Source organism: Bos javanicus, chromosome 20, assembly GCF_032452875.1.
Source record: "Bos javanicus breed banteng chromosome 20, ARS-OSU_banteng_1.0, whole genome shotgun sequence".
Lineage (NCBI taxonomy): Eukaryota > Metazoa > Chordata > Mammalia > Artiodactyla > Bovidae > Bos > Bos javanicus.
Window position 1 is genome coordinate 14,116,143 of NC_083887.1, and position 18,550 is coordinate 14,134,692.

The window sequence follows — 18,550 nt, forward strand, 5'->3', positions numbered from 1 at the left end:
AACACATACAGTGTTGAAACTGCTCTGAAGCAAAGACAAAGAGAACTCTTGAAAGCAACTAGAAAGACTCTATCACAAAGAAGCAGCAATTAGACTGACAAGTGATTTTTCATCAGCCTCTGTAAAGTCCAGGTGTCAATGAACTTAATATCTTCAAATTCAGGAGTAAGATAAGCAGCGCCTAGGACTCTATATTTGACTAAAATATTATTTTTGAAATGAAACTAAAAGATATTTTCAGACAAATAAGAATGAGTCCCTTGCTATTTTCGGGTTCACTTCAGTCACTCAGTCATGTCTGACTCTTTGCGACCCCATGAACCATAGCACGCCAGGCCTCGCTGTCCATCACCAACTCCCAAAGTCCACCCAAACCCATGTCCATTGAGTCAGTGATGCCATCCAACCATCTCATCTTCTGTCATCGCCTTCTCCTGCCCTCAATCTTTCCCAGCATCAGAATCTTTTCCAATGAGTCAGCTCTTCGCATCAGGTGGCCACAGTATTGGAGTTTCAGCTTCAGCATCAGTCCTTCCAATGAACACCCAGGACTGATCTCCTTTAAATGGACTGGTTGGATCTCCTTGCAGTCCAACGGACTCTCAAGAGTCTTCTCCAACACCACAGTTCAAAAGCATCAATTCTTCAGCACTCAGCTTTCTTTATAGTCCAACTCTCACATCCATACATGACCACTGGCAAAACCATAGCCTTGGCTAGACAGACCTTTGTTGACAAAGAGAATCTCTGCTTTTTAATATGCTGTCTAGATTGGTCATAACTTTCCTTCCAAGGAGTAAGTGTCTTTTAATTTCATGGCTGCAATCACTATCTGCGGTGATTTTGGAACCCAAAAAAAAATAAAGTCAGCCACTGTTTCCACTGTTTCCCCATCTATTTGCCATGAAGTGATGGGGCCGGATGCCATGATCTTAGTTTTCTGAATGTTGAGCTTTAAGCCAACTTTTTCACTCTCCTCTTTCACTTTCATCAAGAGGTTCTTTAGTTCTTCCTCACTTTCTGCCATAAGGGTGGTGTCATCTGCATATATGAGGTTATTGATATTTCTCCCAGCAATCTTGATTCCAGCTTGTGCTTCCTCCACCCCAACGTTTCTCATATGTACTCTGCATATAAATTAAATAAGCAGGGTGACAGTATACAGCCTTGACATATTCCTTTTCCTATTTGGAACCAGTCTGTTGTTCCATGTCCAGTTCTAACTGTTGCTTCCTGACCTGCATACAGGTTTGTTAAGAGGCAGGTCAGGTGATCTGGTAGTCCCATCACTTTCAGAATTTTCCACAGTTTATTATGATCCACACAGTCAAAGGCTTTGGCATAGTCAATAAAGCAGAAAGAGATGTTTTTCTGGAACTCTTTTGCTTTTTCAGTGATCCAGCGGATGTTGGCAATTTGATCTCTGGTTCCTCTGCCTTTTCTAAAACCAGCTTGAACATCTGGAAGTTCACAGTTCACATATTGCTGAAGCCTGGTTTGGAGAATTTTGAGCATTACTTTACTAGCATGTGAGATGAGTGCAATTGTGTGGTAGTTTGAGCATTCTTTGGCATTGCTCTTCATTGGGATTGGAATGAAAACTGACCTTTTCCAGTCCTGTGGCCACTGCTGAGTTTTCCAAATTTGCTGGCATATTGAGTGCAGCACTTTCACAGCATCATCTTTCAGGATTTGGAATAGCTCAACTGGAATTCCATCACCTCCACTAGCTTTGTTCATAGTGGTGCTTCCTAAGGCCCACTTGACCTCACATTCCAGGATGTATGGCTCTAGGTGAGTGATCACACCATTGTGATTATGTGGTCGTGAAGATGTTTTTTGTACAGTTCTTCTGTGTATTCTTGACACGTCTTCTTAATATCTTCTGCTTCTGTTAGGTCCATACCATTTCTGTCCTTTATCGAGCCCATCTTTGCATGAAATGTTCCCTTGGTATCTCTAATTTTCTTGAAGAGATCTCTAGTCTTTCCCATTCTATTGTTTTCCTCTATTTTTTGCACTGATCGCTGAGGAATGCTTTCTTATCTCTCCTTGCTATTCTTTGGAACTCTGCATTCAAATGGGTATATCTTTCCTTTTCTCCTTTGCTTTTTGCTTCTCTTCTTTTCACAGCTATTTGTAGGGCCGCCTCAGCCATTTTGCTTTCTTGCATTTATTTTTCTTGGGGATGGTCTTGATCCTTGTCTCCTGTACAATGTCCCGAACCTCCGTCCATGGTTCATCAGGTGCTCTGTAAATTTGATCTAGTCCCTTAAACCTATTTCTCACTTCTGCTGTATAGTCATAAAGGATTTGATTTAGGTCATATCTGAATGATCTAGTGGTTTTCCCCACTTTCTTCAATTTCAGTCTGAATTTGGCAATAAGGATTCATGATCTGAGCCACAGTCAGCTCCTGGTCTTGTTTTTGCTGACTGTATAGAGCTTCTCCATCTTGGGGTGCAAAGAATATAATCAATCTGATTTCAGTATTGTCCATCTGGTGATGTCCATGTGTAGTGTCTTCTCTTGTGTTGTTGGAAGAGGGTGTTTGGTATGATCAGTGCATTCTCTTGGCAGAACTCTATTAGCATTTGGCCTGCTTCATTCTGTACTCTAAGGCCAAATTTGCCTATTACTCCAAATGTTTCTTGACTTCCTACTTTTTCATTGCAGATACCTATAATGAAAAGGACATATTTTTTGGCTGTTATATCTAGAAGGTCTTGTAGGTCTTCATAAAACCGTTCAATTTCAGCTTCTTCAGCATTACTGGTTGGGGCATAGATTTGGATTACCGTGCTATTGAATGGTTTGCAAACTTGGAAATGAACAGAGATCATTCTGTCATTTTTGATATTGCATCCAAGTACTGCATTTCAGACTCTTGTTGTCTATAATGGCTACTCCATTTCTTCTAAGAGATTCCTGCCCACAGTAGTAGATATAATGATCAACTGAGTTAATTTCACCCATTCCAGTAGATCTTAGTTTGCTGATTCCTAGAATGTCGATGTTCACTCTTGCCATCTCCTATTTGACCACTTCCAACTTGCTATTTTAACTACTAAAGAATGTATGCTGGAAGAAAGAAGTTGAATTCAGAAGGTAGTAGTGGGCTGTAAGAAACAATTGGTTATTAAAGGCATTGGTAAACACAGAGCTATATCTAAACACACATTTGCTTAATGAGGGGGGGGGTCACAAACTTAGATTTTGGATGTTAGGAAAAATTTTCTCCAAAAATTAACACACCAACATAGGGGTGCTAACTCTCACATTTCCCTAGTAGGAACATTTTTATAAAGATTTCCATAAGCATACATACCTTGCACTGAGAAATTTTACAGTCTTTTGTGAAACTTAGAAAGTAAAAACAGTAAAATTTAATAAATAAGGACAGTTCATTAAAATTAAAAATTAGTGAAAAATCTAACCATATTGATAGCATTCTTCTAATTTCTTTCTAGAATATTAAAGACTTTATCACAGAGCATTACCAATTCATGGCAGTTGGGTTACATGTCTAATTTTATCCTACCTTCTTCTGTTTCTCATAAATTCTAAGTGATAGTATTATTTTTTCATAACACTAACTATATTACCTGGTTAATCGTGGATGCTCAACAAAATTCTTGAATGAATGGGAAATAAACTGTTACTTGTTTTACCATGCAATTCTCCTAACTGGTTAAATGTTGATCCTATGAGGTTAGAAATATCATTTCCAATTTTCAGTGTAATATAACAGAAATTTCCCTTAATGGAGATTGTTGAGGACTTCTCTCTCCTTTAATTTCAAGGGCAAACATTAAGACCCAAGTTTCTCATAGAGAGCCTTCTCAAATGAATTATAGGTTTACTGAAGGGAATTGATTGCTGTAAGAAATAGGCAATTATTTATTAGTTCATAGAGGTTGTGAAACTAATCTTAAAAAAATCTTAACTTATCCTATGAAGAATAATGCATATGTGAAAGAGAACTCTGTTCTTCTAAAGCTAGGCTGGTGGGTAATCAAAAAACAGTCATCAGTGCCTCACACTTACTGTACTATGTTGTTCATTGTTCAGTCACCCAGCCGTGTTCTATACTCTGTCACCTTATATATTGTATTTAGGGAAATTAACCCACCTACTATGATTGTTATACAATTTCTCCAAGAGTAAAAATGTTTCAGTATTCATTTAATTTAATTAGAGGTTGGGACCTACCTTTTGATGCTTATTCAGCAATTGATATACATATGCAATTGGAACTGATATTCATATGTAAATATATTAACCATGGTGTAGGATTCAGTTTAAAGAAAAAAGGGTATTTCTCAAAGTGTGAACTTGTTCTCAAATTCTTCCAGAAAATGTACCTCTTGCTCTCTCAGTAAGAAATAAAATTTCCTTTTTTTTTTTTTTTTGTCTTCCAAGACAGTATTTTTTATCTTGGTGTTCTTAATTCGGATTTCAAAGTCTTTCTTATTCAGGCTGATATTTTAGATGAGAAGTCTATTTGAAAACTCTGCAGAGTCTCCTCCAAGACTAGTTTAACATCTTGAGAGTTTCCCCATACGTGGATTTCTTGTCCCATACTTTAAACAGCAATATGTGAGAAGTTAATACCTAGCAGATTCAAATTCCCAGGAGCCCACTAAAATAATAAATTCTTTTTTTAAGAGTGGGAATCAAACTTTCAAAATGTGTTATTCCCTGAAGCATATGAGTGCTTTATCAGAGGACTCTATTGTAGAATCTTGAGATTACATTTTTGGAAAGAATATCTTAAGCAGTTGCCATTTTAAGGTAGAGGTTTTCAAGAAACTTTTGGAAAATATCAATAGAGTTTCTATAACTTGACTAAATAGTGTGTTTTCCTAATAGATACTATGAATATTGTCCTTTACAATGATAGGATTTTCTTTGCATAGTTCTGTCTAAAGAAACTTTAGGCTTCTTTTCTTCTGTCTAAAGTAAGATTTAGACCTAATGAAAATGTTAGTCAGTTGTGTCCGACTCTTTGTAATCCCAGGGACTATAGCCTGCCAGACTCCTCTATCCATGGAATTCTCCAAGTAAGAATACTGCAGTGGGTAGCTATTCCCTTCTCCAAGGGATCTTCCCAACCCAGGGATTGAATCCAAGTAGATTCTTTACTGCAGGAAGATTCTTTACTGTCTGAGCCACCAGAGAAGCTCTTATACCTAATTAAAATAATAAAATATTGAGAGTATGGTCAAGAATTACAACATTGTTAGTAATTTCTCAATCATTATCCTAACAATGCTTTTCTGTTTTTGTGAATATATTTATCTTTGAATATGAGTATTTTTGATATATGATATAATATTTTAAGAGTGTAGAATATTAATCCTATTGCTTTTAAATAAACTAGGAGAATATGTTTAGGAACATATAGTAAAAAACCATCTCCTGTAGAAAAGGAAGAATAAATTAGTACAAATAGCTTTCTCTTTAAACAGAAACTGAAACTTTGAAAGAAAGAGGAATTTGTAATATGTTGGATTGTAGGACAGGAAAGTTTTATCTTTATATTATGATCCACAGCACATGTTTTTCTTTTCTGGGGTTTTAACTTTCTTCTGGCTCAATAATTCTCCACATGGGATTTAAAGTAGATAAATTAGGTATAATAGATGAATTTTTTAGAGTATTTTAAAAGTCTAATATAAATTTTGTTTCTTTCTCTGCCTGGTGGAGTGAAACACCTTAAAGAGGGGCCCCGGAAAATCCTTCCTTTTTGCTGTGTTCTGTGAGGCATCTCTGTTTGTAGCAGTGATTAACTAATGAATTCATTATGTTACTATTGTATTTCTGAATTGTGTTTATGTGGCAAAAATTATTTTTAAAAAGTTTTAATTAAGATACAGTTGACAAATAGCATAATATTAGTTTCAGGTGTACAACATAATGATTCAATATTTGTGCATATTGCAAAATTATCGTGACAATAAATATAGTTAATATATATCACCATAAAGTTATAATTTTTTTTCTTGTGATATGTGGCATAAGTTTGTACATTTATGCTTTGAGAATAAAAGAGCAGTTGGGGAATAATAGCAATAGAATTGAATGTTGCATATAAATGTATCTGTACACGCCAGATTAATATGTTCTTATTGCAAATTTATATATTATAGATATTGTTTCCAGTTTAAATTGAAAACTTTTAATGTCACTAATGATGCTAGTTTGTTGTTGTTCAGTTGCTCAGTCGTGTCTGACTCTTTTGCAACCCCATGGATTGCAGCATGCTAGGCTTCCTTGTCCTTCACCATCTCCCGGAATTTGCTAAAACTCGTGTCCGTTGATTCAGAAATGCCGTCCAACCATCTGATCTTCTGTTGTCCATTCTCCTCCTGCCTTGAGTCTTTCCCAGCATCAGGATCTTTTCCAATGAGTTGGCTGTATGTATCAGGTAGCCTAACTGTTGGAGATTCAGCATCAGCCATTCCAATTAATATTCAGGGTTGATTTCCTTTGGATTGACTGGTTTGATCTCCTGGCTGTCCAAGGCACTCTTAAGAGTCTTCTCCAACACCACAGTTCAAAGGTATCAATTCTTTGGCACTCTCCCTTTTTTATTGTCCAGCTCTCACATCCGTACATGCCTGCTGGAAAAACGATAGCTTTGACTCTACGAATCTTTGTAGGCAAACTAATGTCTTTGCCTTTTAATACACTATCTAGGTTTATCCCAGCTTTTCTTCCAAGGAGCAACCATCTTTTAATTTCATGGCTGCAGTCACCGTCCACAGTGATTTTGGAGCCCAAGAAAATAAAGTCCGCCGCTGTTTCCACTGTTACCCCATATTTTTGCCTTGAAGTGATGAGACCAGATGCCATGATCTTCGTGTTTTGAATGTTGAGTTTTAAGCTAGCTTTTTCACTCTCCTCTTTCATCTTCGTCAAGAGGCTCTTTAGTTCCTCTTTGCTTTCTACCATATGGGTGGTGTCATCTGCATATCTGAGGTTATTGATGTTTCTACTGGCAATCTTGAATCCAGCTTGTGCTTCATCCAACTTGGCATTTCACATGATTACTCTGCATATAAGTTAAACTAGTAGGGTGACAGTAGATAGCCTTGACATACTCCTTTCCCAATTTGAAACCAGTCCATTGTTCATGTCCAGTTCTATTGCTTCTTGACCTGCACACCGGTTTCTCAGGAGGCAGGTCAGGTGGTCTGGTATTCCCATCTCTTTAAGAATTTTCCACAGTTTGTTGTGATCCACAAAGTCAAAGGCTTTAGCATAATCAATGAAACAGAAGTAGATGTTTTTCTAGAATTCTCTAGCTTTTTCTGTGATCCAACACATATTGGCAATTTGATCTCTGATTCCTCTGCCTTTTGTAAACCCATCTTGAATGTCTGGAAGTTCTTGGTTCACGTATTTTGAAGCCTAGTGTGGAGGATTATGAGCATTACTTTGTTAGTGTGTGAAATGAGTGCAATTATGCAATAGTTTGAACATTCTTTGGTGTTGCTCTTCTTTGGGATTGGAATGAAAACTGACCTTTTCCAGTCCTGTGGCCACTGCTGAGTTTTCCAAATTTGATGGCATATTGAGTGTAGCACTTCAACAGCATCATCTTTTAGATTTAAAATAGCTCAGCTGGAATTGCATCACCTCCACTAGCTTTGTTTGTAATGATGCTTCCTAAGGCCCTCTTGACTTCACATTCCAGGATGTCTAGCTCTAGGTGAGTGATCACACCATCCTGATTTTCTGGGTCATTAATATCTTTTCGGTATAGTTCTTATGTGTATTCTTGCCCCCTCTTCTTAATATCTTCTATTTCTGTTAGGTCCATACTGTCTCTGTCCTTTATTGTTCCTATCTTTGCGTGGACTGTTCCATTAGTATTCTCTAATTTTCTTGAAGAGATCTCTAGTCTTTCCCATTCTATTATATTCCTTTATTTCTTTGCATCATTCACTTAAAAACACTTTCTTATCTCTCCTTAGTGTTCTCTGGAACTCCGCATTCAGATGGGTATATGTTTCCCTTTCTCCTTTGCTTTTCACTTCTCTTCTTTTCTCAGTTATTTGTAAGGCCTCCTTAGACAACCATTTTGCCTTTTTTGCATTTCTTTTCTTAGGGATGCTTTTGAACACTGCCTCCTGCTAGTTGGTGAGCATATATTAAAAATACCTAAAATTTTGCAGTATTTTCTCCAAAGTAATCTTTTTTGGCCATTCTGTTCAAACACTTTATTTTGGTATATGTTGGACAGCTTATTTTAAAATCTGATAGATTAATATGTGCATGCATGCTCAGCCACTTTAGTTGTGTCTGACTCTTTGCAACTCCATAGACTGTAGCCTTCCAGGCTCCTCTGTCCATGGGATTTCTGCAGTCAAGAATACTAGAGTGGGTTGCCATGCCCTTCTCCAGGAGATCTTCCTGGCCCAAGGATTGAACCCGTAGCTCCCATGTCTCCTGCATTGCAGGCAGATTCTTTACCCACTGAGCCACCTCGGATGTGTGAACAAAATGAGATATTTTAAATTGCCAGCATTACAGTTAAATGTAATTCTCCTGTGCTGCAGTGGGGTAGTGAGAAGTCATAATCAAGAAGACAGAACAGCTCCAAATAACATCTGAAATATATCAGTTATGGAAATGGCACATAAATAGCAGCATTTGTTCAAAACCAAATTTCCCTTTCATGAAAGTGGGCTACATTGATGAACTGCAAATAACATTGCTAGATTGTTCTTTGGGGATATAATAATTTTAGAAATCACTCCCTGTACATTCCCATAGTCTCTCTTTTAAAAAAAAATACTCTTTATTAGAATATTTCATTAGGTCTAGGAAATTACCTACTCGGCAACTCTATTAGTTCTAAAGTTTGTGCTATCGTATGTTTTGGGGAGTCATAAACATATGTGTCCTTTCCACATATTCTTTCCTTCTCACTACTCTCTAGTAATAGAATTTGTGTAAGTTATTTTAAAAAGTCTGATTAAAATGAAGATATACTTAAAAACAAAGATATACTTTATCTATTGAAAAAAGAATTATGAAGACAATATTAAAAATTAATCTGTGATTTTTCCTTCTGGCTTACTTCACTCTGTATAATAGGCTCCAGTTTCATCCACCTCATTAGAACTGATTTAAATGTATTCTTTTTAATGGCTGAGTAATACTCCATTGTGTATATGTACCACAGCTTTCTTATCCATTCATCTGCTGATGGACATCTAGGTTGCTTCCATGTCCTGGCTATTATAAACAGTGCTGCGATGAACATTGGGGTACACGTGTCTCTTTCCCTTCTGGTTTCCTCAGTATGTATGCCCAGCAGTGGGATTGCTGGATAACGCATATATATGGAATTTAGAAAGATGATAACAATAACCCTGTGTACGAGACAGCAAAAGTGACGCTGATGTATGGAACAGTCTTATGGACTCTGTGGGAGAGGGAGAGGGTGGGAAGATTTGGGAGAATGGCATTGAAACATGTAAAATATCATGTATGAAACGAGATGCCAGTCCAGGTTCAATGAATGATACTGGATGCTTGGGGCTGGTGCACTGGGACGACCTGGAGGGATGGTATGGGGAGGCAGGAGGGAGGAGGGTTCAGGATGGGGAGCACATGTATACCTGTGATGGATTCATTTTGATGTTTGGCAAAACTAATACAATTATGTAAAGTTTAAAAATAAAATAAAATTTAAAAAAAAATAAAAATAAAAATTAATCTGTGAAACGGGTAACCTACCTTCCAAAAGGACCTCCTCTAAAATCCTCATCTCTGATGCTTCAATACCAGCAAGAGACAAGTAATGCTTAATATGGCTTATATACTGTGGGTATTTTTTATGGACAAGTGGATATGATTTTAGTCTCTACTTCTGATCAACTTGCTTTTGCCTTCTTTCCTAGGAAGTGTGTAGAGAGCTCTGGTGTCTCAGCAAAAGCAACCGCTGTGTCACCAACAGTATTCCCGCAGCTGAGGGAACACTCTGTCAAACTGGGAATATTGAAAAGGGGGTAAGCTCAAAAGATTCATTAGCTTTTAACATGTAGACAAAACTGACAAATTTCTGGTTTTGATATTCAGCCACTAGAAAATCATGCGTACTAATTAAAATGTGCTTGAGAAGATAGTAATTTTCTAGCCTAATGAATTATCTTGATATCTGTAAATATGCATTGTTCAGGAAAGTATAGTGAGTATTTTCTGAGTCAAGTTCATCTTTCTATATGTATACATTTGAGCTGTATGGGCACAAAAAAAGCCCAACAGCAGTCTTATTTAATAGAGTCTATTTAGTCATATGGATGTTTTTTTTGCAACAATTTCCAAGAAAATTATGTGATCCTAAAATATATTTTATAACTATAGTCTAATGAGTCATTTTTAAATTGTAATATGAAAGATCTAACAGTAGAAGAATAATTTATTGAGCATAGAAATTATTGCTGAATAATTTTTAGTATCATCGTCCTAGTTTTCAAAAACCATAATTATTAGGAATTGTTTAAACAGATAAAAATATTTTAGGCTATTCTTGAAATTCTTTAGGAATTGCTATATATATGATTCTAAAATTTATTGCTATGGACTGAGTTTACAACAGTAACTACACTGTCATCTGTTCTCAGTTCTGACTTCTTCCATGTTAGTTGGGCTAGTTTCAACAAAGATTATAGTGAAATTCAGCTTGCAATCTGACGTTTAAATGAAAAGAATGAAAGCTTTTGGGCAGCTGTCACAGTTTATTAATCCTTGCTGATGGCTTCATTCAGGACCCATGTCCAAGTGCCATGTTGATGGTTTTTCCATGCTGAGTTTGAAAATGTTGGTAAATTATGCTAAGTGTATAAATTGATAGGGTCATTTTTTAAAGATTAAGAATCTTTTTGTGAAACTTTTGTAAGTAGCCAATAAAAATACAGAGACCTTCACACACTACCAAAAATTCTTTCTGTTTTTTCATAGATGTAATAGAAATATTAGGAACCACATTCTTGAAACAACAGTCTAGGTTTATTCTGGAACCAACAATTCTTGTCAATGACAAGTAGCAATTTATATCGATCTGTACTTAGAAGAAATAACACAACAGTAAAGGGAAAGTCACAGTGAGAATCTGTTTCTTTATTTGCCATTGATTGATTATTATTCTTGTGATCTACACCAGCAGCTCACTTTTTCTATTTGCCTGTAATAATACTATCACTAGACCTGATATCTCTTTTTATTTTACTTTAATTTTTAACCCAAAGCATGAAGAACTCATTCTTTTAAACACTTAAGAGCTCTCCTGAAAGCATCTGTAAATTATATGATCACTCTAATTAGGTAAATCACAAATAGTGGCTATCTGAAAACCCAACACAGTCATCTTTATGGTAAACACAGTTAATATCTCATAATTTGTGCTTAACAGCAGGGTCTGAAATATCATATTTTAAAGCTTATGTGCATATAATTGATAGAGATGTCATTTACATATGCATTACATTTTTGAAGGCTACTTAGAAAATGTTCTAAATAATGTCAAAGCTAACAATATTGAATTTAAATTTAGATTAGCAAATAGAAGGGAAATATAATTATTTCTAAGCATAAGTAAGAATAAGCACAGGCAAGAGAAAGTAAATAAAATGGGGCAAAAATGTATTTGATTTCTAAAGATTCACTTTCTTAATCTAGGCTAATGGTTGTCAACTTTTTAATTGTTAAATACTTTGTTCAAATGCATTCTACATAATTCTGTTATGTACATTTGAAAACAATGGAAATGCTTAGGTTAAAAGAACCCCTTGCCTGCCTCCTTACCCTCTCCTTAGAATCTTCTCAGCTTCCAGCAGACTTTGGCACAACAACTTGCACTCTGTTAAAGTCTATTTAAGAACTTGTAAGTGTTAGCAAACTTTGCCTACCAAGAGGTCATTAATATTCACAACATTAGAGTGCAGTTTCGTAAAGTCAATACTTTGGATTTCATCATCTCAAATTAATATGTAAAACAAATCTTAGCCGTTCTTCCAAAGTCATGGAAGTTTTATAGATAGAATAGCCTTAGGATATTTTTCAATGAATGAATGAAAAAAAACAAATAAACATAAAAACTCTTAGAAAGGACAGAGTGCTAGGAGAAGACTCTCAAAATATCCTTATCATTAATTTTGAATTTATGAAAAAACTTTGAAGGCTAGATCAACTTACATTTTTTTCCAACTTACATTTTTAAGGGAGAAAAGTACAAAGAACTATTCATGTGAGCTGAATTTATTTTATTTTTCACTTACTGCATTTGCCTTGTTATCTGTTTATGAATTTTTATTGTTGTTGTTCTCAAGCTACTTTTTTCCTTAAGAGAGAAGCATGGTGCTATTAACAAATGCAGATTTTCCTCTGAAAGCTATACCTGTTTGGGTATTAGGGCTTCCCAGGTGGCACTAGAGGTAAAGAACCCACCTGCCAGTGCAGGAGACATAAGAGACAAAGGTTCAATCCCTGGGTTGGAAGGATCCCTTGGAGGAGGACATAGCAACCCACTCTAGCATCCTTGCCTGGAGAATGGCTCCTGAGCACAGAGCAGCCTGGCAGGCTGCAGTCCATAGGGTTGCAGAGTTGGACAGGACTGAAGTGACTGGGCATGCATACACATTTGGATAGTAAATAAGAGCCCAGAATTTAATTCAAACCAAAATAGCCTTGCAAACAGTAACAAAATTAAAGCAAAGTTTTCAGTTGGTCTGATCAGCTTTGTGTATCCAGTCTGTATTTGTGCCATCTGTAAATAGTTGACATTATCAGTAATAATGATTATAAATGATAATGAATAGTTTTATACTTACAGTGTGCCAAGCACATATTTGTTCTGTTTACTATTGACAAAAATCTTCTACAGTGGGTACTGTTTTAATTCCATTTTACAGATGAAGAAAGAAAGACTTGAAAGCCTAAGATTACATAGCAATTGAATAGTAAAGCTGAGATTCTAGCCCAGGTCTTTCTGATTCCAAAGTTGAAAACTGTCCCTCTCTACTGCCTATAATTATACTTTACCTTCAAATGGGAAATGATGTGGAATAAAAGGCAAATTTTCACTGTCATAGGAATGCTGAGTCACTGAGCCTGAAATGGTTTAACAATATGTTTTACCCTTTATTAATAAGTGGATTTTTCATTTATTTACTTGTAACAGTTTGTTATCTCTGGAATCACAATAAAAAGGCCCCTGGACAGAACATTGAGCTAAATATATATGGTAGTTGGCAAAATAGTGAATTGGCAAAACAATGAATCATTTTAAAGTGAGAGCAAATCTATTTTTACATATTTCATAGAGATAGAGTGAGAATGAAATGAGATACTATCTTGGTGAGCTTTTTTTTGGCTTCCTCAGAGGAATGGTGCTAATATACGTTACGAGAACATCATCATTACTTTTCATCATTATGTGCCAACCTTAGATGGTGGTGGGCAGAAAATTATTTGCCAGACTGTCTTAACTGGTAGTAATGAGCATCACAGACTGTAAGCATGAGTTTGTGTGTCTCAGAAGCATGAATGGTATATCCACAACCTCTGATCTTAATTCTGAATTTCAAAACTACTCTCAGCAGAAGGAACAAGAAGGAACCTATATCCTGTCTAGCCAGCAGGATAAAACCAAAGCTGCTCATAGTTTTTTAAATAAATCTTTTTTTTTTTTTTTAAGTCTGGGGGAGGGGAGAAATATGGCTCAAGTGATAGCATAGACATATCCAGAGTACTGGATCCACAATGATCTCGTCAAACTCTGGCTGCAAAAGATACGGGATCTTTGCCCGGGGGCACAGTTCCACAAATGTTCCATGTAAGTATGGGAACTGTTCCATGCACATTTAGCAGATGGAGTAAGAAATATGGCCAAAAAATTAAAAACTGATCTTTGCGTGAGTCCTGGGGGGTCTGACATCGCTATTACAGCCATTGGATGTTTGCCTGAATAAGCCATTCAAGGGCTGAATAAGAACCATATGGTTTGAATGGATGTGCTCTGGGACAGTAGCATTAACCAAAGGAGGAAATTTGATGAGCCCAGACAGTGCACTGGTACTGTATGTCCATGGGTCACACTACTACAAATCAGTCAGTATAACTTGCAGTAAAAGAGTTTTCGTTAGACATGCCATCAGCAATAGCCCTTTGGATAGAACTCGGAGGGATGCCATATTTGATGAGATAGTAAACAAAGATCTGTAGTATAAAAATTCTGATAGTAGTGTTGGCATTGTTACTAAACAGGATATTAAGGATAATCAAAGCCCAGCTCTTGTAAGCTCTGATGGTGACCACAAAGAACATTTCATATACTTGGTTTATTGCCAAAAGATTAATTTAATGATTCTACAAGACCCAATTAGAGACACAGTCCAGAATTTAGGCTTACATATACATGACATTGATTCCTAATATTTTTGCATGGTAAACATAAGACTAGATTAGAATTATTACATGTCCTTTTAAAGCACTGTCTATATAATAGGACATTTGCAGCCTTAGATCTTCATTCTCTTAGAGTAGAATTTAATATGTTTTGACTGTGTCCCAAACTATAAACACAGGAAGTGAAGAAAGAATAACTTTTCCAATTGCTCTAGAAATTTGAATAGTATGGGATGACAGGTTCTGATTTAGAATTTGGGCTGAAATAAACTTTAGCATTCCCACACCTGCACAGCAAAAGATAAGCCTTCTAATAACACTGTGCTCCAACTCTAAGCTTTTCTGATTTGGGAAGAATGTTCTATATTGAATCACCAATATCACATCCTTTAAAATCTTAGGATTTCCTTAGAATTATCTTATTCCAGATGCTGACTAGACCCAGTGCTGGCTATGGTACAAGATCTACCATAATTACATCCTAAAATATGTCTAGTTTAAAAAAATTATTTTAAAATACTGTGTGTATACTTATTTTGAATTTTACTTTGTAGAATTCTGACAAATTTTCAAAGTTAGATTGTTTGATTTATAATATTAATAAAATTCAGTGGCTTAACAAAAAGAAATGTTTAATGATGAATAAATGTTTCTTAAGAAAAATTTTAAAGCCTCACTGGAATATATCATCATTCTAGATAGTTTTAAAGACATATTTCTTTTATTTAGAAGGAATGTGAAAAGCAAGAATGAGCAATACGAGATTTTATGTTTGGAATGTGATAGTTTCACTTCTTTCACCTTTCTGAATCTGGTTAAACACACCTGAATTAGTGAAAAGAAGGCCAAATTTATCTACTTTCTCTGGATAGTTTAGGCTAAAGTAATATGACTGATATTTAGAATAGTACAAAATCACTAGATTGGATATAACCCTTGAGAATAAAAATTAAAAACTAGTTTCCCTCTGAATATTTAACTTTTCTAGTTTAAGAAATGAAGTAAAATTCTATGCCTGTGGAAATAGAACTTTTACAGTTTTGGCATCTTCAGGTTAAAAAAGAATAAAAATAGAAAATACAAAACTCAGAATTCTCACCTTTACTGTGCTTATAGAATTTGTATACTTAAAGTTTATTTGGTGTAAACTAATTATATTAATTATGACTTCTATTTAATCTTAGTACAGGTTGATTAATATCATCATCTAGAAAATTAGCTCAAATAACTTGATCCACGTGAAGTTCCTTATAGGTTTCTTAAAAAACTTATTAAGTTAAATGAGTTTCTTCTCTTAAAATCATGTACTACATTAAGATACATAATACTACGAGAAGGAGAGGTAGCAAAAATTCCAGAGATCCTTTCCTATAAACACAAGGTTGAGAGGAAAGTAAACATGCACAAAAGAACATTTTGCCAGAGAGCAAAGTTAAACAAGTCATTTGATAGATTTTTAACTTCTTTGAAGGTATGTCTGTATAGAACTAATTTCTGTGAGTGAGTGAGTGAAGTCACTCAGTCGTGTCCGACTCTTTGCGACCCCGTGGACTGTAGCCCACCAGGCTCCTCCGTCCATGGGATTCTCCAGGCAAGAATACTGGAGTGGGTTGCCATTTCCTTCTCCAGGGGATCTTCCCAGCCCAGGGATCGAACCCAGGTCTCCCGCATTGCAGGCAGACGCTTTAACCTCTAAGCCACCAGGGAAGCCCTTTCTGTAGTCATCCTAATCCAAACCATATTATAATCAAAAACTTGAATTAGACCCCACTTTGTAGTTAGGGAAACTAAAGAAAAGAAACAAAGGACTTGCTTTGGACCAAAGAAGGATGTTGCTAAAATGAGAACTGAAATTTGTAACAGGCTACACACAGACTTCCGTGGTGGGCTTCCCTGGTGGCTCAGATGGTAAAGAATCCGCCTGCAATATGAGAGACCTGGGTTTGATCCCTGTGTTGAGAAGATCCCCTGGAGGAGGCATGGCAACCCACTCCAGTATTCTTACCTGGAGAATCCCCATGGACAGATGAGCCAAGAAAATGTTTGGGCTTCCCTGGTGGGATCAGAAAGTAAAGAATCTGCCTGCAATGTGGGAGACCTGGGTTCGATCCCTCAGTTGGGAAGATTCGCGGGAGAAGGGAATAGCTATTCACTCCAGTAATTCAGGCCTGGAGAATTCCATGGGGTCACAAAGAATCGGACATGACTGAGCAACTTTGAGCTTCCCTGGTAGCTGGGCTTCCCTGGTAGCTTAGCTGTTAAAGAATCCTCCTGCAATGCAGGAGACCCTGGTGGTATTTCTGGGTCAGGAATTTTCCCTGGTGAAGGGATAGACTACCCACCCCAGTATTCTTGGGCTTCCCTGGTGGCTCAGATGGTAAAGAATGCACCTGCAATGCAGGAGACGTGGGTTCAATCCCTGGGATTGATCCCCTGGAGATCCCCTGGAGGAGGGCATGGCAACCCAATCCAGTATTCTTGCCATGGAGAATCCCCATGGACAGAGGAGACTGGTGGGCTACAGTCCATGGGGTAGCAAAGAATCTGACATGACTGAGCGACTAAAATCAACACACTGACTGAAGACTAAGTTGTTAATTAATTATTAAACTAGACACTAGTCTCTTGTCAACTGCTAAATGGCTGATACTTACATTATTATTATGAATTCTTCATTCTTTGCCCATTAATTTATGTTATTTAACTTTATGATATAATTGTCTATTATGTTATGACTCTGTAGAATAGATATAATCAATAGCATGAATTTTCATGATAAAGGGTTTTAGCAAAACACAGAATACTGCTGTGTATATATTAATTAATGGTAAGAACTGAGCAACATTTTACAAACTGAATATTTGTATTTATCTTGTACCTTAAGTGTACATTTTAAGAGGAAAACAGGAGAATTTATGTGATTTCTTTCCCCGTGCTGTATTTTGTGTGCATCTAAAAAACATGTAAAACAGTATTATTTAATACTTTAGAACCTACATCTTTCAGTGTTTTGTGGCCTTCACAATTTCATGCCCTAAAAAATGCACAAAGTGGAATGTTTTCCTGTACTAATTATAAGAATATTCAAGGAGGTATGAAAAAACATGTATATGTATATATATATATACTTGCAGCTAATTGAATTTTTAAAAAATCTCTACTGTTATTTTGTATTTTCTGTAGTAAAAACAGTTCAATAAAATATATTAGCATATTCTTTAATGTCTTTGGATATATAGTCCTACACTTCCAATTGATTTTTCCCTACATTTTTTATATGTATTTGGACAGCAAATCCTTTTTTCTCAGTAAGTGATCTTGGGCAAGTCAGCCTTCTTAAGATCTAGTTGCCTCATATAAAAAAACGAAGTGCTTAGACCACATAAATTCTAAAATCTCTTTGAGCTTTAAGTGCAGTTCTGTGATTATATAAGATAAATGTAAAATCAAATTTTATTCTTATTTGAAATCAGTAATGCTAAGTTTCTGACTTAAAAAATACGCAAATTTTAATATTTGGAATTTTTAAGTGTTCAGTCAGTTCAGTCACTCTGTCATGTCCGACTCTTTGTGACCCCATGGACTGCAGTACGCCAGACTTCCCTGTCCATCACGAACTCCCGGAGCTTACTCAAGCTCATGTCTATTGAGTCGGTGATGTCATCCACCCATCTCATCCTCTTTCGTCCCCTTCTCCTCCCACCTTCAATCAGTCCCAGCATCAAGGTCTTTTCAAATGAGTCAAGTTATTCACATCAGGTGGCCAAAATATTGGGGTTTCAGCTTCAGCATCAGTCCTTCCAAACTGCGGGGGGGAAGAACAGTAATTGCTGGTTAATACTACATTACTCAGTTACTCTCATAGGAAAATAGATGGTGCATAAATATTCTTACACGTAGCTACTTGCAATAACATTTGTAATACCAAAAATGTAAAACCAGAGGATATTTGGTTCACTGTTCTTTTTATATAGATGTTCTTTTTATATATATGATTTTTATATAGATGAAGATCTGACACAATTGATATACCATTATACCAACTGGTTGGTCTTCAAGATCACTTAGGTAAATCATATGCTGGCACCTTGAACATTCTCCCTCTCACATGTACATAATTAGCAGCCCT

General features: G+C 36.2%; 1 protein-coding gene across 4 annotated transcripts in view; it reads left to right on the forward strand.

Annotated features, from left to right (window-relative positions):
- Window positions 1-18,550, forward strand: part of ADAMTS6 (ADAM metallopeptidase with thrombospondin type 1 motif 6) — a 430,884-nt gene that overhangs the window by 152,782 nt on the left and 259,552 nt on the right. For all 4 annotated transcript variants that reach the window (XR_009731737.1, XR_009731739.1, XR_009731738.1 and 1 more), the window contains exon 11: window positions 9,918-10,025. Coding sequence is in view for 1 of the 4 variants with exons in the window: in XM_061393406.1 (XP_061249390.1) it covers window positions 9,918-10,025 (108 nt within the window). In the remaining 3 variants the exon portion in view is untranslated. The remainder of the gene's footprint in view (window positions 1-9,917; window positions 10,026-18,550) is intronic.